This window comes from Pleurodeles waltl, chromosome 2_2 (assembly GCF_031143425.1).
Source record: "Pleurodeles waltl isolate 20211129_DDA chromosome 2_2, aPleWal1.hap1.20221129, whole genome shotgun sequence".
Classification (NCBI taxonomy): Eukaryota; Metazoa; Chordata; class Amphibia; order Caudata; family Salamandridae; genus Pleurodeles; species Pleurodeles waltl.
The window spans coordinates 514,037,978-514,061,040 of NC_090439.1; the positions used below are offsets into that span (position 1 = coordinate 514,037,978).

Consider the following 23,063-nt stretch of genomic DNA (forward strand, 5'->3'; position numbering starts at 1 on the left):
TGAGGTATGACTAATGACCCAGCAAACTACCAACTGAGTAGAGGAGCTAGAACCTGGGCTGCTGCCAATAACTTGATCCCGTTCAACCACCCTGGGTTCTCTAAAGGGGTAGGCACGACTGCCAATCTTATGGCCGTAGCACTATTATTCGACCAATGTCAGCGCGCCAAGAAGTCCCTCTTCCTTTCCTTCATAGACTATAATGCAGCATTTTATCGAGTAGACAGAGGTAAATTATGGTCTAAGCTTGCGAAATGGGGCATTCCGGCCCACCTGTTGAAAGCAGTAGACTTTCTCTACACAGATACTTGGGTGAGGGTTAAATTGGGTGATGGGACGCACCTCTCCAGGAAAATTCTTACCTCTCAGGGACTGCAGCAAGGATGTGTGCTTACACCTCTTCTTTTCAATATTTGTTTTTGCCAGTTTACCGGTGGGACTGGAGAAGGTGAACTCACACCCAACCAAGGTTGGGACAAAACGCTATAGCATGCTTGATGTACGCTGATGATCTTATTCTTTTTAGCCATCCCAGAATAGGTCTGCGAAGGCTACTCAGTGCAACAGCCACATTTTCAGAAGGAAATGCTCTTTTGATTAACTTGGGCAAATAAAAAATCATGCCCTTTAGGACGACCGCGAGGCCGTGGCACCAGTGGTACTTGGGCAACAACAAAATTGAAACAGTGCACGTGTATAAATACTTAGGGGTTCTTCTTGACTGCAACAGCTCCTTTAAGCCCCACCTGGAATGCCTAAGCCGGAAATCCATCTCGCTCACATTTGCATTTAACCGTTTTAAAAAAGCAACTGGCTCTTCAACCCATCTGCTGTTATCAAAGGTCATCCAAGCCAAATTAATGCCAACAATCACATATGGCAGCAAAGCTTTGAGGGGCAGAGGTGAAGAGCACCTGTAGAAAATGATCGTCAAGCTTTTTAAGAGGCTGTTCAGCTTACGAAATCGTGCTTGCCCGGCCCAGGTCAGCCTAGAATTTGGCCTGGTCAGACAGTCTCTAGCAAGGAAAGGGGCATTTATTGACCTAAGCTACAAACTGAAGGCAGCAAGGGAAGGCTCTTTAAGTTCCCTTATCTGGGACAAAATTGCTGCGGACTCCTACTCTCCTTTTGGTCTTTATCTCGAGGCCTCTCTGACTGCATTGGACCTGGTTGACCAACTGCCTCAACTCAGCTCGCTCCAGCTCGTCAAGCGTGTGACGAAAGTAAGAGTCAAGTCTCTCACGCAGCAACTGGACAAAGAAGTGTTATCGAAGCAAAGCCACACTTGGCTCATCTTTTCATCATATGATACTCCTGCCTCAAAATCCTACCTGGGGGCAGCAGTCAACCCATGGACTAAAGCAGCTTTTACAAAATACTGAATGGTCTGCCTTCCATCATATGCCCATCTCCTCAGGTGGACGCAAGGTAATATGACTGTCGCCTGTCGACTCCGCTGGCTGGCTCCGGAAACACTGGTCCACCAGATATGTCGCTGCAAAAGCACTACAATGGACCGTAAAAAGCTTCTACAACCAGTTTGGTTTCAAAGAGAGCTGCACAGGTGCAGACCGGCGATTCTGGCTGGATTCAAAGGGGACAATGTGCAGCTCAGCTGCAGGCTGGTAAAATTCCTGGACAAACTAGGGCGTCAACTCCAAGAGACTGAACGAGCAGGACAAGTGCGCACAAGTAGTCAGCAAGTAACTCTTTAATTCTCCGCAATCCAGATGAATATTTTAACATAAAACCAATCCTTGTTCTGTATTTTGTTTTTTAGCCACGTATGATTATGCATTTTTTTTTTTACTAACTGAACACACTGATAAATAAATTACAAATTACACACTCCAGGGGGTTGGAGACTGCATTGTTTGAGGGTAGGCACAGCCCATTCAGGTATAAGTGACCACTCTTCCCTCCACTCCAGCCCAGATGGCTCATCGGGATATGCAGGCCACACCCCAGCTCCCTTTGTGTCACTGTCTAGAGGAGACTTACAAACAGCCCAACTGTTAGTTTGACCCAGACAGGGAAGCCACAACAGGCAGAGTAACAGAATGGGTTAAGCAAGAAAATGGCTACTTTCCAAAAGCGGCATTTTCAAATTAACAATCTAAAAACCAACTTCACTAACAGATGTATTTTTAAATTGTGAGTTCAGAGACCCCAAACTCTATATTTCTTTCTGCTCTCAAAGTGAAACCGCACTTTAAGGATATTTAAAGGCAGCCCCATATTAACCCATAAGAGAGATAGGCCTTGCACCAGTGAAAACTGAATTTAGCAGTATGTCACTGTTAGGACATGTAAAACACATCAGTGTATGTCCCACCATTAAGGTACATTACACCCTGCCCATGGGGCTTCCTAGGGCCTTCATTAGGGGTGCCTTACATGTATGAAAAAGGAAAGTTTGGGCCTGGCAAGAGGGTACACTTGCCAGGTCAAATTGGCAGTTTAAAACTGCACACACAGACTCTGCAGTGTCAGGTCTGAGCCATATTTACAGGGCTACTCACGTGGGTGGCACAATAAGTGCTGCAGGCCCACTAGTGGTATTTGATTTACAGGCCCTAGGCACCTCGAGTGGACGTTACTAGGGATGTACTAGTAAATTAAGTATGCCAATTATAGAAAAGCCTTTTACACATATAATTTCACATAAGGAGCACTTGCACTTCAGCACTGGTCAGCAGAGGTATAATGCCCAGAGTAACAAAAACAACAAAAACAGAGTCCAGCACACAGCAACAACCTTGGAAGTAGAGGCAAAAAGTTAGGGGAGACCATGCCAAGGGTGCCAGGTCTAACACTCACCATTTGGTATTCACTACAGAAGAAAACACACTCCACCCATACCCAAATTGTCACCTTAAATCTTGCAGCAGAAATGGTGATGGTGATTCTCTCTGACCCAATGACCTTCAACCGTCCCCCACTCCTCCTCAATTCCATTACCAACTGACTAAAGTGTTTCTCCACCCAAGACATGACTGCTGTCACTCCAGGACAATGAAAGACCCTCTTTTGGGACAGAAAAGTCCTCAACCTGGAAATGGATGTGTACTTCTGCCCTGAGTGCCCCAACTGTACTGAAGTCTGGCTCCCAAATGCTGATTTTTGGTGGTCATAGGCAATCACTGATCATGAGTGTGCATCATAACATTAGCCTGTCTCATGGACTGCAGTCTTGTTGCACTGGGAGTGGCAATCAAAGCACTGGCCTCATAGTGGTGAAAGGCTACCGCCTTCACCAGGAGTTAAGTAGCAGGAGCTCAGTGATGGCAGCATACCATTTAGTGATAGTAGTAGTGATCAGGTCTTTTTTACCTTGGTCACTGGAGTGAGGCCTTCAGGCTCACTTATTTAAAGTTCTCCTGCTGTGCTTAACTCACTTTTAGACTACATTGGATTTGTCTGTAGTACTGAGCAGCTCACGTGTGGTTTATTTGTTTTGGGTCTATGTATGCCTGTGAATGGTACAATACATGAAGGCTGTAGTGCTGTGCAATGCGAGTATGATATATGCATGTACTGAGTGTATGTGTTGTATGTGTGCCTGTGAATGGTACAATACAGGAATAAAGCAGTACTGTACATTGCCTGTAAGTTATATGTATGTGCTGGATGTATGTGTGCCCGTGATGGGTACAATACATGAAGAGCGCAGTGATGAGAAGTGCTTTTATGCTGTGTGCATGCCCCAGGTGTATGTGTGCCTGTGAATGGTACAATACATGGAAGACTCTGGGTTCCATTTTCGGTTACCTAGAGCTGCATGGTGAAACCTGAGGAGAGGAGGAAGAGCAAGCCCACCAAACACAGGTGTATATTGCTGCATTCCTGTAAGCTGGGTGGAATACACTGGAGAAGGCAGTACACTTCAAAGGGTGATCTTTGATTCATAGAAAGCTCAAACTGAAGGAGATTCGGCACACATCAGGATGAAAATGGGGTTGGTAAAAGAATCAAAAGTGGGGCCCAAGACCCAGGACACAGGCTACTCTTTTTATACACATATCACTATGGTGGACATCCAGGTATGAACTTCTGTTCACTCCCATGGCTGGTGTTGTGTGGCTTTCATATTTGGAGGTTCTTCTACTGTGAAGAGAGGGCAGACATGTGCCCTATGAGGGAGCGAAGGGCATTGGAGCGAGCGTGGTTCACTGGGGAATCCCGTCAAGTGAATTCCCTTAGCGAGGTGGAGAGGTGGCTACTGAACCAATTGGGTTGCTGCCCCTGTGCAATGAAGTCAGCAACCATCGTATGCCAGAGGAGGGCTACCGTAAAGTGATCCATGATTGCCACTGTGCCGAAAGGGTCATCCCCCATGTACAGTGATGAACCACAACCCCCTACGTTAGGAGAAGCCTCTGCGAAGAGACTGCCGTGCTGAGTGAGTTGAAGACGTGTGCAGTGGAGACATGGTGACCCTGTATGCCAGAAGAGATGCTGGGATCAAACAAGAAGTGTGACCTTTTTGGGATCATACCAGAAAAGGAAGCCCACCATGATGGATCCGTTAGGACCTGCACAAGCACCAAGGACCAGCGTATGAACTACTGTACGTCTCCCGCCCCCTCACTGTGGGAAGGAACAAAGAACATAACCAGCTTGAAGGAGCCCCCTAGAACCTTCTGTTGCTGTGGCTAGGCCCAGTAACCCCTGTTTGACCCGTGGCCCTCTGGAAGGGGTTCTAACACCCTCTGGCATAGATTTCTGAGTGAAGTGCAAACGCCACATGTTTAAAGTGTTCCACCAGTCCACAGGGTTTAGAAGGAGAAGAAGCATTTCATACACTCTTCACAAGCGTGTCATTTGTCATCTACCACTCAGACTGCTGCTGAGCATCATTGCCATTGGGCTGTTCCAGCATTTACAAGCTTGTGGTGACCGAAGCACTTGTCTGCGAATTGCGGGGAGTGGGAAAGATGGGAGCAGCACTTGAGAACTCTGTGAGGCATTAAGGATATCAAATTTACTTAAGCTTGTTCACTGTGTAAACTAATTACAGGAGATTATGGAAATGGGTGAATACAAACCTTATAAAGAGTCCTTTTGAGGAGAATGTCAGAGTATCCTAATACAAGATGTGGCAGAGTTTTGTTCCCTGTGGTGCACCCACTATGGAATAAAATAGAAGCAGAACAATCTCTCATAAAATTAGTAAGATATTCATATTAAAGCACAGTTGTTCTATGGAACTCAAAGAAAAGCTGCCATCTTGACTTGCAGCTATAGGTGAATAAGCTGCTGATAGTTTGAGCCAGATTCCTGGCTCTGGCTGAGCTCGCAATCCGCTTGAAACTTCAATCCCACAATAGTTTGATCTTTCACAGGAGGTGATGTGGCCTTGTGACTACAGCTACCGACAACGTAATATGGAGAACTGGTCTAAATTTTAGCCTTGACTAAACATTCTGTGAAAAGCTCAATCTCCCCACACCTAATGTAGCGTAGTGTGCGCTTATTACAAGCACTCTTATGTCCTTGTAAAACTGCCAGAAAATTTTAATTCTGACTGTCACCCATGCACTAATCGCATACCCCAACAACTAAACTGAAAGCATTACCTTCAATGTAAGAAAGAGAAGCCAATCTAGTGAACGAATTGCACAGAGAGAAACTGAAAAATCAGGGATCATCTCCAGCTTCACTGCCTGACCAAATTGTGTGATCGTAGGTAAATACTATATTTCACAAAGCAAACCTTTTCTTCATTGTGACTCATGAGAGAGCATTCAAATACACAAGTTTGGGATATGTGCTGTACAAAATTCTCTCTTGTTTGATGTAATAGCCTACAATTGTGTTCCAGCTAGAAGAAGAATAAGGCCACATATAGGGTTCACAAGACAAATAACTTACCACTTAGTTCACTAAGGTCCATATTTATACTTTTTCAAGCAAAACTGCGCTAACGCAGTTTTGCGTGAAAAAGTTTACCGCCGGCTCGAGCCATTCCAGCGCACCAGCCAGGTGCCATATTTAAAGAACGGCGCAAGCCAATGCTAAGGGAGGGCTAATGTCAAGGAAAATTACGTTAGCTGGGTGGGGGTGGTGGGGTGGAGGAAGGGGGTTTTGCACTGAAAAATGACGTTAGGCTGGTTAGAGTAAAACAAAAATGACTCTAACCAGTCTAGCGTAATTTCTCAACGCAAAACCTACCATACCACAGGACTCTTGTCTTAGAAATGACAGGAATCATGCCCACCACCCCAATGGCCAGAACAGGGGACAAGGGGACCATGGGCATGGCCATTGCACCCTGTGGCACGTAGGGGGGCCCATTTCAGGGCCCCTAATGGCACTTTTAAAAATTAAACCAAATACTTACTTCTACTTACCTGAGATGGGGTCCCCCATCTTCTGCTGTTGTTCCTTTGGTGTGGGTGTCCCGGGGGCCTGATGAGGGCAACTTTGGGCTTATTCCATGGTGTTCTACCATGGAAATAGGCCCACAGGTCCCCTAACGCCTGCCCTGAATCAGCAAGCTTAGCACCATTATTCAGGCCCGCCTCCCTCCCATGCACTATTTTTGTACGGGAGGATAAATAAGGCACTAGGGCCTTTGAGTCATTTTTTGCCAGAGAACTCCTACCTTTCATCTCATTGACGCAAGGTAATCTCCCATTTGACGTTAGACTAGTCTAGCGTCAAAATATAAAAATGGAGTTAGGTTTGCGCTGAATTAGCGTAAAAAAAAAAAATGAAGCTAATTTCGCGCAAACAGAGTATAAATCTGGGCCTAAGCGTATTGTCAGGGCAAGAATGTTTCTCAGCTCACTTTTAATAAACACTTCTCAGTGAAGTGACATAGGCCCTCATTACAACATTGGCGGTAAAAGCCGCTTACCGCCTTGCAGAAGACCGCCAACACACCGACGCGGCGTCGGAATTCCGCCACGGCCATTATGACCCACAGCTCGGAATCCGCCAAAATGTAGACACCCACACAAGTCCACCACACCAAAGGTCAGTGATAAACTGGCGAAAACAAAACCTCCACCGTCACGCCAACAGAAATACGCCCACACTAACACGACCCACGAATCTACGCGGCGGTCTTTCAACCGCGGTATTCCATTGGCAGTACACATCATCGCGCTCAAAATACACACTCTTACAAAACACTACCACATTGAACAATTCCAAATACACACACCTGATACACATACACACACCACTCCCACACACCCAATACAATTTAAAACACCCACCCACATCACCCACAAACCCTTACGACCACAATTGCGACAGAAGGCCAGAGAGACACTACTATCTACAACCAAGCATCCACAGGCACACAACACCATCACACGCATAACATCCACGCACCCCACACAGCACACCACTAAATATCACCCCACATATCACAACACACACCACCCCACACATCACCCACACAACCCCATGGCACGGCAAAGACCCCCAGGTCTTCTGAGGAGGCGCTCAGGGTCATGGTGGAGGAAATCATCCGGGTAGAGCCACAGCTATTCGGATCACAGGTGCAGCACACCTCCATAGCTAGGAAGATGGAGCTATGGCGCAGAATAGTGGACAGGGTCAACGCAGTGGGACAGCACCCAAGAAACAGGAATTACATCAGGAAGAGGTGGAACGAAGTTTTCCGAATCAAAATCTTGGAGCGAGATGAAGCACGTCCGAACCCGACAGTGGAAAGAAAACAATCTAACATGGAGTCGATGCCCATGCGCAATGGAACCGAAGAGGAGGAGTCACTTGATCGCGTGACTCGAAAACACTTCTTCAAAGAAAAACAACTTGTAACACTCTGAGGCCAACACTAGATGGCAGAAGTATAATGCATAGCACATATATCTGCAGCTACACATGCCACCGAACATAACATACATTGATGCCTTTAGGTTACTTGAAAAAAGATCAGATCAGTTTATAGTGCATTGCCGTGCACTATCATACTTTAGCAGATTTAAGAGCCCCTAGTGCCACCAGAGCATCTCTTTTTGCTACGCTCAGGTGACGCTAGCCACTGATCAATATTTACAAGGAGGTGCAATGCTACTTTTTGTGGTGTTACGCCTCCTTGTAAATCCGGGCCCCCTCCTACGCAGTTTTCTGCTTCAGAGGGGCATGCAATGGGTACTGCAGTGGGAGTTACACCACAACACCGATTGTTTTTGATGCTGCCTCAGATTTACAAGTTGTCCTAAACCTGAGGAAGCGCTAAAAACTAACGCCACCCCATGGGTGGCGTTAGCATGCCAAAACGGGGAGGAATGCTTTAATACCTCCTCGTTCTTTTACTTTTTCTATGTGTGCTGCATTCTGCAGCACACACAGAAGAAGCAAAATGCCACAGATGATTTTTTTATGTGCAGGAAGGGAAACCTTCCTGCACATAAACAATCTATCCCCTCAACGCAGACACCCTTGCACTATGGTGCAAGGAGGCCTGTGTTGGCGCAGGCAGCTTAATTTCATGCCGGTGCAGGGGGAAACGCAGGGGTGCACCGTATTCCTGTAAATACGGCGCATCCCTGCATTTCAAAAGTGGCGCAGCCTTGCTATTTTTGGCGCAACACTGTGCTGCGCCACTTTTGAATAAATCAGGGCCTTTTTTGCAGATATGGAACAAATGGCAATAGTGAAGTATACTGGGATTCAAAACTGACTTTTTGTTTTGCAATATTTACAAAACAACTAATTTTCAGACACAAAAGTCTAAATGTAATAGCTTAATGTATATACAGTTATTTGAATAAATAGAGAAAAGCTTAATTTGCAAGAAAAATGTTTGGATACATGACGGATTATGGTACTGTTTAAGACTGCAGTACCACCTCCTGTCTCCAGGGGCAGAGCTGAACAAAAATATAAACACACTTGATGAAACACTAGTGCCCACAAGACAATTTTTTAAGAAGTTGTATAAATTGACACAGATGTTGCTGAAGTAATTTATATATTGTTTATAAGGCATTGCCTTGTGGGGACCTGATTTCAGGTCCCCACAGTGCAATCAAGTCCCCACAGCGTGAGTGTGTTATCACACCCAAATCCCCACAAGGATAGTAACACAATCACAATCTTTCTCTCACTCTTACTCTGTATGCCAATTTAGAAAAATTGTCAATATGTATCTGAATAAAACAAGACCAAAACGACAAAAATCCAACATACACAAGCAAAGATACACATTTTTAAAAGTTAAATCTCAATAAAGTGCTTCGAAAAACAATAGCTCCAACTGGGGCCATCAAAAGGTCGTTGACGGAGTCATTCCCAACAATCCAGTGCCACTAGTGAGGGAGTGCGGGCCAGTCATGGAGTCGCACAGACCCCCAGGCACAGTACCTTTGTAAAATGATGAAACAAAGACATTGCACGGAGTCGGGGAGGTGAGGCGTCGATGGAGCCGGTGCAGCGTTGGTTCCTTACTGTTACCAGGGAGGTTCCTTAATGCCAGGCAGGGGAAGTGAGGCATCGGTCGGGTCCTTATAGTTGCAGTGGAGGTGATGCAGCGCGCGGGGCAAGGCGTCGTCTCCTTATGATCCGGAGGGGTTCGATGAACCAGCGGGTCAAGGCACAAGGAGTAGACTTCAGTGAATGACGATAACAGCACGGGCCACATGTGCTGCGGTGGAGTCGGGTGCCACGGATGTCGGTGACACAGCACTCAGGACTCACGCTGTGGCAAGACTTCAGAGGTGCTTCGGTAGCGACAGGCCTGCGTCGCCGGTCGCAGTCATTGCACTCAGCAGGGACCATGGCTACGGGGCAGGCAGCAGTGCGAAGTTGCACAGCAGCACCGGCTTTGAAGTCACTTTGGAGTAAATGTGCTTATTTCTTCTTGGTTGCACTAGAACTCACTCCCAAGGGCCCAGGAACTAGATTTAGAACCACTTGGCGAGTCAGGACTCTCAGCAAGAGGGCCCAGGTGCTGGCAGATGAAGTCTTTGATGTCCCTGAGACTTGACAGGAGGCAAGCTCAGTTCAAGTCCTTGGAGAACCTTGGAAAGCAGGATGTTGAAAGCACAGTCTAGTCCTTTCACTCCTAGGACAGCACCAAAAAGCAGGAGACCAGCACAGCAAAGCAACAGGCAGAGTAGCAGTCCCTCCCACGGCATCAAGCTCTTCTTCCTGGCACAATGTCCTCAATCCAGAAATGTTGTGAAGTTGTGGTCTCAAAGGCCCAATATGTATACTCATTTCTGCCTTTAAAGTAGGCAAACTTCAAATGAAAGTCTTTGTAGTGCACAAGACCCTGCCTGTCCTGCCCTGGCCCCAGACACTCTCTAGAGGGTTGAAGACTGCTTTGTGTAAGGACAGACAAAGCCCTATTCAGGATATGCAGGACACACCTCAGCTCCCTTTGTGTGACTGGCTAGAGTGAATACTAAAACATCCCAATTGTCATCCTGACCCAGATGTGTATTCCACAGCCAGGCAGAGGCAAAGAATGGATAAGCAAGAAACTTTCTTCACCAAAAGATGTATTTTTAAATTGCGAGTTCAGAGATCCCAAACTCCACATCTCTTTCTGCTCCCAATGGGAAATTAACAGTAAATTATATTTCAAGGCAATCCCTATGTTAACCTATGGGAGAGACTAGTGAAAAGGACGTGTAAAACACACCACTACACGTCCTACCTTTTAAATACAATGCACCCTGCCAATGGGGTTGCCTGGAGCCTACATTAGGGGTAACGTACATGTAGTAAAGGGGAAGGTTTGGGCCTGGCAAGTGGGTGTAATTGGTAATTCTAACTGGCCATTAAAACTGTAGACAGACACTGCAGTGGCAGGTCTGAGGCATGTTTACAGAGCTACTCATGTGGATGGCACAATCAGTGCTGAAGGCCCACAAGTAGCATTTGATTTATAAGCACACAGAAGGCACTTTACTCTGGAATTACTAGTAAATCATATATGCCACTCATGGATAAACCAATCGTCAATACATTTTAGATTGAAAGCATATGCACTTTAGCACTGGTTATCAGTGAAAAAAGTGCCCAGAGTCCTAAGTCCAACAAAACAGGTCAGAAACAAATAGGAGGAAGGCAGAAAAAGTTTGTGGAGCCTGCAAAAGGTCCATTTCCAACAGCATCCTTTTATGTTATGCTAGCACAATGCTTGCCAGCATCTGGAATCACACAAAGTGCTGTTGCATAAAAGTGGGAACTTGTCACTGTGGCAGCTCACAGGCATGATCAGGGCTAGGCTGAAGATTGGTGGCTTTGCCAGTACATATTGGAATGGTGTTAAATCTTTAAGTCCATCTCTGACTCCTCGTCTTTTGTAAACAGTTTAATATCTGGTTATTCACCATTAGAAAAAAAAATATGTTATTGGTGTTTTATGTTAGGCACTGATTCGTGCCAAGAGATCAAGGCGCAGTGAGTGTATGCTAACACATAGCCATATTACAAACCATCTTATTGCTGGACATCTTTAAATATTGTGCCAGGACAACGAATAGCAATCAATTACATTATTTTTTATTCAGTGTTTTACGCGTGGCAACAATCAGAACCCTTCCAGATCTGTCACAATCTGGAAACGTGTCTTTACTTGAAATTAATGTGGTACAAAGAACAAGCCAATGTGTACTTTGTAATGAGAACATTATGTCTAGGGCACAAGAATGCAACAACCCTCAGAAGCTCCCGGACGGGACCTTGCAAAACATTATCACAAGTTCTACTCACATTGCACTTTATATTTTCAGTGAATTCATTTTGGACATTCACTTTAAGTAACATATGTGTATGATGGAATGCTGTGCTTAAGAGACAACGCCAATTATACAAATATGATTCAGAAAATGTAATTTGAAAAAAATAGTTAATAAATAAGCACTTACTGATTCCGATACCAGGAGAGAACTCCGTGTTCTACTAAGACCCAGTAGAGTTTCCATCCAAAGAAACGTGAGCTCTGTGAAAAGATCATACATGAAGAAAAAAATAGCATGTATTTGAGATTTGGAATGCATAACAAAAATAGAGTTTTTATGGTATGACAGTAAAGAATTGAAAAAGGTTTCTGCAGACGTTTAATGATGACTATGCTGCTTGCTACACATCCACACATTCCAGAAACCTGAACATAATTGGGACAACAAAGCAGAAGGGAACTGAATCAGAATTATTTATATATTCAGTGGTGTGACTGAACTAGTTCTACAGTGCTTGAATAAGCAGGGCATATCGTGCAAAGTCAAGCATCGGTAAGGTAGCAAAGCTACAACAGCTACTTAGAGAGATTTGTGGCCCTGATCTACAGACCCGGCATGAATTGGGAGCAAAGGAGATGGGAGGAACGTGTAGTAAAATAAACCCAATCTGTTTACGTGACTTGGTTTGCCATAAACCCACTTAACATTGAATTGCATTCCTACAGACACATTTAGTACTCTGGCCAATAAGTATTTTCCTCAAGCAACGCAATGGGTGGAATCCATGGTCTGTGTCTTCAGAGTTAACTGGACTTTCAAGAAGTGGTAAATTACAACAACTAGACGAGAAATCTTGAATGAACCTAAACCTTACACTTCAATGGGACCCTGCTTGGTGGATGTGACCTATGTGACAGAGAGTTTGCTTACAGCCTTCTTGGATTTTTATGGGATTACAATTCTAAATAGCTGTTTACTGGCAAATGGCAGGTAGATGATAAAACAGCTACTAGCTTAGAGATCGGAAAGCTGCTATAGAATAAACAATAAAGCAGGTAAAAATGAATGCCCTTTGGACAGGCCTGGTGTAGGCTGCTCCTCACACATGTTCACACAGCCATAACTACCACTGTATACATCACTTTTCCCAGCAGATGGCTGTCCTGCCAACAATTTCACTAATGGCATTCACTCAATATTTTCATAGCGTTCACTGTATGAAAATGGAGGACGGTTAACGTGCTCTTTAGTGTAAATTCAGCAGTGTGCCTGTCTGTAACTTCTATTTGGTTTTCAGTAGACAAAAGGGAACTGTGTGACTTTCCCAAGCTCGACAGAGTACTGTCCCTTTAAAAAGATATTGGCCCTCATCACGACCCTGGCGGCGCTGTGGCGGTGTCACTGCCGATGGGCTGGCGGTAAATACTGCCAAATTAGGAGTTTGTCTGAAGCCAAACTGCTGAGCCTCCACCAGTCCCGCCACATTACCATATTCCGCCAGGCTGGAGGTGAGCACCTCCAGCACAGAGGATGGCATGATACCGCTAGTGTTATCACGAGGCCGGAGACCGATAGCATTTTTCTGACGGTCGCACTACCAGAAAAAGCTGGCGGTCTTGCATCCTGGTGACAGGAATAAGCATTTGTGTTGCTAGGATACCCTTGCACACACGTCCATATACCCGAACACATGCACTCACACACTTCTGCACACAAATACTCCCCCACGCAAACGCAACATACACACACATTCACACTGACAAACACTGCATACATGCATGCATTTACTCCCTCTCCCCCAATGCGCATATATACATCCACACACACACACACACCCCCTGCACCGCATACATGCACTCATTCAATCCCCCTCTCCCATGTGCATACATACATTCACACACACCCTGCACCGAATACATGCAATCATCCGCTCTCCCCACCCACTCAAGACAAAAACTCACCCTCTTCCCCGTCCACACACATTCACTCACACACGCAGACAAGCACCCACAAACACTCCCTCTGCAGTACCGACATTCACACCACCCCCCGTTCAGATGATCCACTTACCTCATTTGTCCAGGAGGTCGTCTGGGAGGGGACGGGTCCTGGCGCTTCCAACGCTGCCATCGCCTCACCATCTGAACACCGCCACACCGTTTTACGGGTTGTTATACGGTGTGCGATCTCTTTTTAGCATGGCAGTACTGCCTCTGCACCGCCGACCGCCAGCACGACTGGTCTTGGAATTCCACCCAATTTCAGGCGGAAGTCAAAGATCAGTCATATTAGGGCGGTCTTAAAACTTCCAGCACTGGCGGTATCTCAGCACTCACAGCATCGGCGGTCTTTGGAAAAAAACTGGCGAAGTCGTGATAAGGGCCATTATCTTCAGGGATTCTCTCCTTCATTGTCTGATTTCAAAACAAATGTGCCTAGTCAGGCAACTTAAACTGTTCACCCATAGTGTGCCCTGCAGCCCCACTGTCATCCTGGCATTTACGGTGCCCTAAATGTAAGCATGGTAACATTCATGCAGCTCCTTGTATTCATCCATGCAGCTGTCTTATAACCACATTATGGATCACAGTTACAAATACAGCACGTAAACGACTATGGAGAGCATATCCCTGCTGAATGTCTTCAGCCCTCCACCTGTGCAATCTCTTTTGAGCAATAGTAATGTAAGCAACGATCACCAAAGTCGTAAAAGGGGTTTTTCAAGAACCGCTCACAGTGTAGATGGACTAACACCCTCACCCAGTACTGGCATGGCAAGTTAGCTTGGAATCCAAAATTTAGCTTTGTTGACCATACACGTTTTTTACTCTCTACCCTACCCAATACATTGCTCTTAAGAAAATACTTTTACATACAGGTCTGCTTTCTAAACATAGACCATTGCACTTCACATTTGACTTTGGCAGCACATGAACTGTGTCTCCACAATACAATTCTATTTTAAACAGTGGTGGGGGATCAAGCCTGTAAGAATACCTTACAAAGATGTCCTTCAAATTTTTGTAGAGATCGGCTGTTGAAACTCTGTAAAAACAAAATAAGTACATCAAGAAACATCATAAAAAGAAATATTATTTTGATTGACATTTATGCACTGTGAAGTGCACAACAAGGTCTTGTACAGAGAATGAACAGTTGAAAACGTATCAATATTCAATAAAGAAGTACGACCCCAATACTGTTAAACTATTAAGAAAATAAGACAGAATGAGGTAATAAAGTATGAACTATTCAAGGCAAAACCACTTTCAGAGTTAAGAACTCACTGTCGATATCCGTGTGTAAACTGAAGGGCAGGATTTCATATCCTAGCATAGCAAAACCATCTTTCATTCTTCTGAGGCTGTTGAAGGGGACCATTGGGGACCATTGAATTGAGCAATATTTGTTATTCAGAGCAACCATTCTATTGTATTATTATATTTGACTCCTACTACCCCATTTGAGACACTGGAGCTCTTAACCACACAGGTCCAACTCTAGAGTGTGTGAGTGTGTTGCTGGAAGAGTGTTGTCTAGAAGTGCAGTTATCGTGTTAAGGGACACAATACTTAGTGGTGTGATGGATGAGAGTGTGAGAGATAGACATGCCATTATGTACTATGTAGATAGCTCTGCAGGTCTCTTTTTTGAGTTTGCAGTTTTTCTTTTATTTTCTTTAGCAGGATTCTTATACTGGCTGTGGCAGTAGGTTTTCCTCTCTGATGTTATGGATCTACAAGAGTTAATGGGTGTTGTTAAAGACCGAGGGAGGATCAGCCCTATGCCCTGATAGACTCTGTTACAGTGCTCATGTACATGATTGCCATTCTACGATATTAATTGATGAGACTGGTTAAGAGGTACTGCATTATTGTTCTTTTTGCCAATAAAAGATTTAGTAATATAGTAGGTGACTGTTTGGGATCTGCATGGTGGACTGTGTTCGAGCTCTCCAGTCACCAGCAATTTTGTTGCAGCTCTCTTTGGTCCCGTCAGGCTTATCTGGTTGGCATTCAGTGGCTATTTATCTGGGCTAGCATAGCATGCATCTAGCCATTCAGTTACAAATAAGGTTCCACAGGTCCTTTCATAGATTGTAAGGCTTTCCTGTAGATGACGTGGGACCAGTAATGCATTGGTATATGACAGCATATAGCGCCACAGATCATATCAAATTGATAATAAAGACCAATTTAATTGTCCTCCATCTTACTTTAGACCTAGATGGTAGGGCAGACATAATTTACTATGTCAGTGAAGAATGTGGGGAGTGGTGGGGCCACGACTAGAGTACCATATTTCATTTAGGAGGTCGAGTGCCTACATCTTTCCTCTTGGTATGGTGTGCTGATCAGTCCTGTTCCACGGCACTAGACTGTTCTTATAATGGTAGAAGGTTAACATTTCTGGGTTCTCTACCATGATAAATGGTTGATGTAATTATCTCTGGAATAACTATGTGTGAGTTCAACAAACCATAGCACTGGATGGGACATTGACTGCATACACTTGGAATTTGTCCAAGCCCCCTAAATATAAAAGGGGCCCACAGTGACTCTGGCATACGTCAAACCTGAAAAAAAGACAAGTAATGGATTGCAGAGAACCTGAACGGCTCCATTTATCATTCAAACCAGACCACTCCTGTGAAATCACACCACAAGAGTGTGCTCTCCTTCTGCTCTCCAATCTGAATAGTGGCTTAATGCTACAAATACAAATACGTAAGTGCAATGGAACAATAGATACACCATGCTACACAACAAGTGTGTAGGTTTTGCAGAACAAATATGGTTGGAGGCTAGTTCAGTGAGTGAAATACTACTGTCTACTAGATCACGAATGGAGTCTCCATCCGGAGGTGGAACAAGGTCTCTTTCAGCAGTGGGGAGAGCCTTGGTTAGATCTGTTCACCTCCACAGAGAACGCGCAATGTCAGCAGTTTTGCATGTTGGAGTTTATAAGGCTGGGCCTCCTTTGGGACCTGTGGCAGCATTTGATCAACCGTATCCCACAGCATGTGGGAATAATGGCCCAAAAGGCATGCATTCTTCACAGACTGCAATGCTAGGCTGGAGGAAGACAAAATCTTCTTCCCAAGTGTATCCAGCCTTTTGGATTCCCTATTCGGCGGTGCGGAAGGGAATGTGCCCTGGGAAGTGGAGGCCTGAGTGACCAAGCTCTCCGGGGTGGGGTGTTGGGTCAGAAAGCTTGGGTCCCCCCAAGCAGGGCGATGGCGGCAGGCAATTGTCCTGTTCACAGGAGCCTTTGTGCTGGGTTTGGACCAGGTACCATGTAGGACATCCGTAAGGGCTTCATTGAAGGGGACCATGGGTTCAGAGGCGAAAATCCAACGCTGAAGCACCTCTGTCAGGAGGTTAGTCCTGACTGCCACTGAAGGCAACTCAAGATTCAAAACCTTAGTTGCTCTTCTCACCACCATTGAGTAGGACGCCCCCACCTCCGTAGCCACCGTAGGAGAAAGCATGCCAGTATCTGGATAAGTATCCAGTTCGCTGGCACCACTCGAGTCTGTACGCCGGTCCATAGGGTCTTGGAGCTGATATTCTAAAGGGCCCAGTAACCCCTACTATTACTCACCATAACCTAGCCCATAAGCAAGGGGCTCAGGGTCCGGTAGGGAATCTCCCGGCATCAGTGTTGTACGACGCCTATCCAGCTCCATATCAGTGTCGGCAATGATAGTGGGGATGGCACCGCCTGTGGGCGTGGAGTGTTTCAGGAGCATCGTGACGCACATCAGGGAAGGTCAGGATAGTACAACCGACACCGGTCCGGATCCAGAACTGGATTCATGGGTGCCTCCCGGCACCGAAGCTGGAGCGTAGGCACAACCCAAAGAAGCCCCTTCTGACTCAGTGAGGCCCCAGAGTCAGGCTGCCCAGAAATGAGGCACATGGACTAATAAAACTCTTCAATTTGGGTAGGTGTCGCTCCAGCACCTGGAAATTCAGGGAGACAGAGTTGGCCCAGATGCATGTTCCTTGGAACAAGGCCTAGAGTGCCGAGATGCCCTCATCTCATCGGCCAACAGACTAGGAGAAGTCAAAGAACACTTCAACTTCTTGGTCGTCTTCTTGTAGTTTGACTTACCAATCGTCCCAAGGACTTAGGGTGGGACGATGGAGGACTCAGGGACTGCTTCCTCAAAGCCTTCAGGTGCATGGTTCGAGCACAACTCCGGGTCACGCTCCAGGCACCAAAGACACAAGAGGTGCATATCCATCACTGAAATCGATCCTCGAAGAACCAGGAGTAGAAAACTCAAAAAATCTTTGACAAAAAGTAAAAAATAAAAATAAAAAAAAACAACCATTCAAAAAGTGACTGGGGGTTAGCTACCTTTGGATCAGCGCTCGCTGTCGCAGTAAGAAGAGAACTGACTACAGCGCATAAGGGTGGTGCCTATATAGGACCTTCAGTGTCATTTTCAGCACACACTACATTGACAGATGAGGAGCCAATCAATAATATCCAACAGCAAGTTGGGGTACAGCTCATAATTCTCCAGATCAAGCTGACTCCTGGAAGGAGTTCTTGCTTGTTAGCCTCCTATACAGGTAATCTGCCAGCCATACAACATGTTTCCCTCATCAAGAAGATTAAGCAGGACAAGGGCAGCACATTTAATGATGGTATTTGCTTACATTTTTCAATGGACAGCTGGTTATGATTCCATCATGTACTGGTTCACCAATTAACAATTAATGCATATCTTGAGTATTTTAAAGACTGGCCAAATCTATGCTGTTTACATCTCTCTCTCTCGCTAGCTTCAAATGCATTATTGGTGACTGCCACCTCAATACTGTCAAAAATTCAATTACTTTTCTTTCCAAACCTATCCTTTCTCCATACAGATCAAGAGAGTCTCGATGGAGGATGTGAAAATTAAGATATGAACATTAATAAACAGAAAAGACTTGAAGCATGGAATGTGCCCAAAACACATAAATTATCCACCCTGAAGAAAGACAGAGCATCACTCATACCCATATTGAGGACGAGACAATGATTTGGGAGTCAGGACTTCATGCCAGGCACTTAGACACATTTTTGTTAACCGCACGGGATTCATTGTGAGCAAGATACATTATGCTTATATGTACTCCAATACAAAACTAAACACTGCAGCAAAAATATGAAGTAGAGGTTTCAGCCAAATCACACTCTTGACCAGGCCCAAGGAGAGGGCCACTACAAGCAGGCAAGGGATAGTACTTGGACTTTTTTTTAAAGAATGAATCACCATCTTCTCATAAGAAAGAATTGGCCCACCATGTCATGTACATCTTCAGCCATTACCACTAGACCACTAAAGAACAGGCTTATGTGGTGCACCCATTATGCTCACCTGCTTTTGGTAGCATCCAAGATGCAACTCTCTACAAGTGCAAATTATATGATCTCATCATTTCACCAGGAGCAGAATCTAGGATCATGCTTTTCTTTCTTCACTTTATTTTCACTAGCAGTCAACGGAAAAACAGTGTAAAGACAAATCAAACTACCTTTCACATGAACACTAGGGAAAAGTACAACAAAATCTTAACCAACCAGGAGCCAGTCCACTTCTCTAATTACTCCTTGCCGCTTCCTGTTCCATCTGTTTCTTTGCTGCTCCAGCAGCACACAAGATAAGCAGTTGCTTGCTCTGCATGTCTTCTTCAGGGGCTTGACTCTGAATAATAAGCCCCCCCTCCCCTCTTTCATATTCCCAATGAGGCACCACAGTCTGTGCTCCTTACACAGGTTTCCTTTGCTTAGGAGGCTAAGAGACACTCTGAAGTGCGGTCTTCTGACTTCTTGAGAGCTGAAGGGTTCTTCTATGCAGTTCTCATAAGGACATGCTTCCTTGCTCTCCAAAGTTGGCGCACAACACTGAGTTACATCCGCTTTAAACAAAGTGGAGCAATGAGATAACCGCAGATCCAATTGCCCTCCTCCCACCTCTGCCTGAAGTATGATCCCCCCCACATGATCCTTGTTAATCACAAAAAGAGCGTTGTAAGGGGTACCGATGCAGGCTATACATACACCCAAAAGACATAAAAGGGTGATCTGGGTGTCCCAAGGGAATCAGTGCCACTGACTGAGTCCTCAGACTCCAGATATGCTCACTGGTCCTAGTATCTTAACGATTGATACTTACAGAATGCACCATGAAGACACCTTCTACATGGAGGAAGAGTCTGCAACATATTTTCCATGGGATGAAGAATTTACAGAAGTCTTGGGTGGGTTGTCACTGCACCCACTGCATCCCTTTAAAAGAAGATCATACAACAGGCGCACAGATACCCTGAACCCCTCCTGTAGAGGGAAGAAACAGCTGGACCATCTCACTTCCCACAATCTCAGGGTCTATACGGCAGCATATTTAACTGACAGGGGGTAATGCAGGGTAAATGGCGCTCTATATCCCACAAGTTAAATCCGATACTTTGTAACAATGCTGCTATATGAGAGCTATACCCCCACTAAAGCCCTACACGATAACCATAGTTATATATACGGCAGCATACAGGTCAAAATGAGAGTTAAAAAGTAAGCATGGACCTTAATGTCTTCGATATGTTGATGTGAGCGTTTCTATCATGTGGCACCTTCAGGGGATCCTTTCCCTCCTGCAGCAGAAATCCCTGGTTAAATACAGAGTTCTACAGCTGCCCATTCCAGAGAAGCCAGAGGTTCTGCATACCCTAAATTTCTTATTGTTCCTACCATCCCGTGTGATGCCTTTCAGGTCAGTAAATACATTTTGCTCTGCTATATCAGCAGCCCACATTCCAATAGCCAGGTCGCCAGTCGGTGGACACCCTACAGTCAGGAAATTATTGCAGGAAATATGCATCTCACTTCCCCCACAAAAGCCAGATACTCTTGCCTTTAGGATGTAATAAGGTTTTGAACCTGTTTTTCTCCTGGTAGGCTAACAGATATCTTTCCAGGAAAGAGCTCCAGGGTAAGTTGGCTATGCAATTATTCCTTGGATTTTTTAGACGTGTTTCGAATGTCAGCAGTCTGAACATTATGGATAGGGTGTTTACCCAGAATGGGGTTACTTTCAATATTTCCAGACATCTAATTATAGGGTTATATCCTATCTTGCTTTTAACAACATCCTAAAACTGGTGTAGTAACATGTATTAAGGTATATGAAAGCACAACAGAGGAACTTTGCCCTCCAAGTGAGAGACAATTACTCATCTCAATCTGCAAATCACCTATACTTCCCACTATTGCTAAAAGGTTTTGCTCAGTCATCCAAGAAACTGGAACTGAGACTAAAAATGTTGTGCATACTTTGCTAGAGGGGCGATGGCATCCATAGCTTTCCCTTTGGGAGCCCGATTAGAGCATATGCTGAGAGCAGCTGACTGGTCATTGGAATTCACCTTTAAGACGATTTACTTTGAACCAGTGATGTATATAGCCACACTGGTGGTTATTAACCTCTGAACAAGTGTAATCCTCACCTCAGGTCATGCCACAGAATATAAAACATCTTAGTTGTCATGAAGGAGAGTTTCAATTTCCATCATCCACCTGTGTTAGAAATGGGGTCTCTAGTTGGCAGAGGTATACATCCTTGTCCAATTAGGGGCCACAATCCTAGTCAGGGTAAATGACACCCAATCCAAACTAGCCTGTGCCCACCCTCTGGTAGCTTGGCACTGAGCAGTCAGGCTTAACTTGGAAGGTGATGTATAAAGTATTTGTGCAATAAATCACGCAATAACAGTGGAAACACCACAAAAATATATCACACAGGTTTAGAAAAATATAAAATATATTTATCTGATTAAATTAAGGTCAAAACGATCAAGATTTGATAAGCACAAGTTGAAATGTCACTTTTGCAATGGCTCTTTAAAAATCAACAATTGTCTTGTGTGCACAAAGCACCTGGTTTGCGCCAAAATTACACGCACGGAGACCACAGAGGAGGAGATGCGTGGAAAAAGCAAAGTGTGTGTCAGATTTCCTGACGCGGCACAGATGATGCGTCGTTTCTTCCCATGCTGAAAGGGCTTTGTGTCGATTTCCAGTACGCAGTCTTGGATCCTCACTGCGATGGGGGTCTTTTGATGCCCAGGGACAATGTGTGGAAATCCTGTGTGTGTGTGGGACAAAGTCACAGGCACTGCGTCGATCTGGTGGGCGATGCGCCTGAGTCTGTCACACAGCAGGCGCTGCGTCGATTCTTCACTCAGGAACGCAGGCTACATTGTTCCGGCTCGGCTGTGCGTCAATCCAGTATGGCTGTGCGTTGAAGTTCTGGTCGCAAACTAGGCGCTGCATCAATCTCCACTTGCGAGCCAGGCTGAATCGTTCTGGTTCTACGATGCAGCAATTTTCTCACCGCCAGGCAGGCTGTGTGTTGTTTCCGGCACGCTGTGCTTCGATTTTCACCACATAAGAAATTTCTTTGAAGAGAGGAAGTCTTTTTGGCCCCAAAACTTCAGGAACAGGAGGCAAGCTCAATCCAAGCCCTTGAAGAGCACTTCTCAGCAAAGTCAGAGGCCAGAAAGGCAGCAGGGCAACAGCAAGGCAGCAATACTTCACAGCAAAGCAGTCCAGGTGAGTCCTTTGGGCACCAGGCAGCTCCTATCGACAGGCTGGAGGATCTGGTCCAGAAGGGTGTGTTCCAGGAAGTGTCTCATTTGTTGGGGTCAGGGACCCAATTTATATACCCAAAAATGCCTCTGAAGTGGGGGAGACTTCAAAGAGTGGTTTTGAAGTGCACAAGGTCCCCTTTCAGTACAGGTGTGTCTACCAGGGTCCGAGTAGGTGGTTTTTGGCAGTCCATTGTGTGAGGGCAGGCCACTAGTTTTTGAAATGTAAGTGTCATGCCCCGCCACCTTTCCAGCTCAGAAAGGCCCATTCAGTATGCGGCGCAGGTGTGACTGAGTAGCCTGTGTTTGTGGTTGTCTGGGTGAAATGCACAAGGAAGCTGTCAACCAGCCCAACCCAGACGTGGACTGTAGACAGGCTGTAAGGCACAGATGGATTTTAGGTGCAGAGAAATGCTCACTTTCTAAAAGTGGCATTTCTCAAATAGTAATATCAAATCCAACTTCACCAATGAGCAGGATTTTCTATTACCATTCTGACTGTACTAAACAGCACGTATTTACCCCTTTCTGATCAGAATCTACCACTCAAACAGTGTATGGGGGGAGCCCTAATGCTATCCTATGAAAGGCGAAGGCCTCACAGTAGTGGAAAACGAGTTTAGGAGTTTTCCACTACCAGGACATATAAAACAAACAGGTATATGTCATGCCTTTTACCTACACAGCACCTTGCCCTATGGGTTACCTAGGGCCTACCTTAGGGGGTGACATATGTAGAAAAAGGGGA

General features: G+C 45.3%; 1 protein-coding gene across 1 annotated transcript in view; it reads right to left on the reverse strand.

Moving 5' to 3' along the window:
- Positions 1-23,063, reverse strand: part of OSBPL1A (oxysterol binding protein like 1A) — a 1,294,449-nt gene that overhangs the window by 1,080,388 nt on the left and 190,998 nt on the right. Inside the window, exons 9-10 of the mRNA XM_069220031.1 lie at positions 14,670-14,717; positions 11,859-11,932 (exon numbers count right to left, since the gene is read on the reverse strand). Of these exons, the coding sequence (XP_069076132.1) occupies positions 11,859-11,932; positions 14,670-14,717 (122 nt within the window). The remainder of the gene's footprint in view (positions 1-11,858; positions 11,933-14,669; positions 14,718-23,063) is intronic.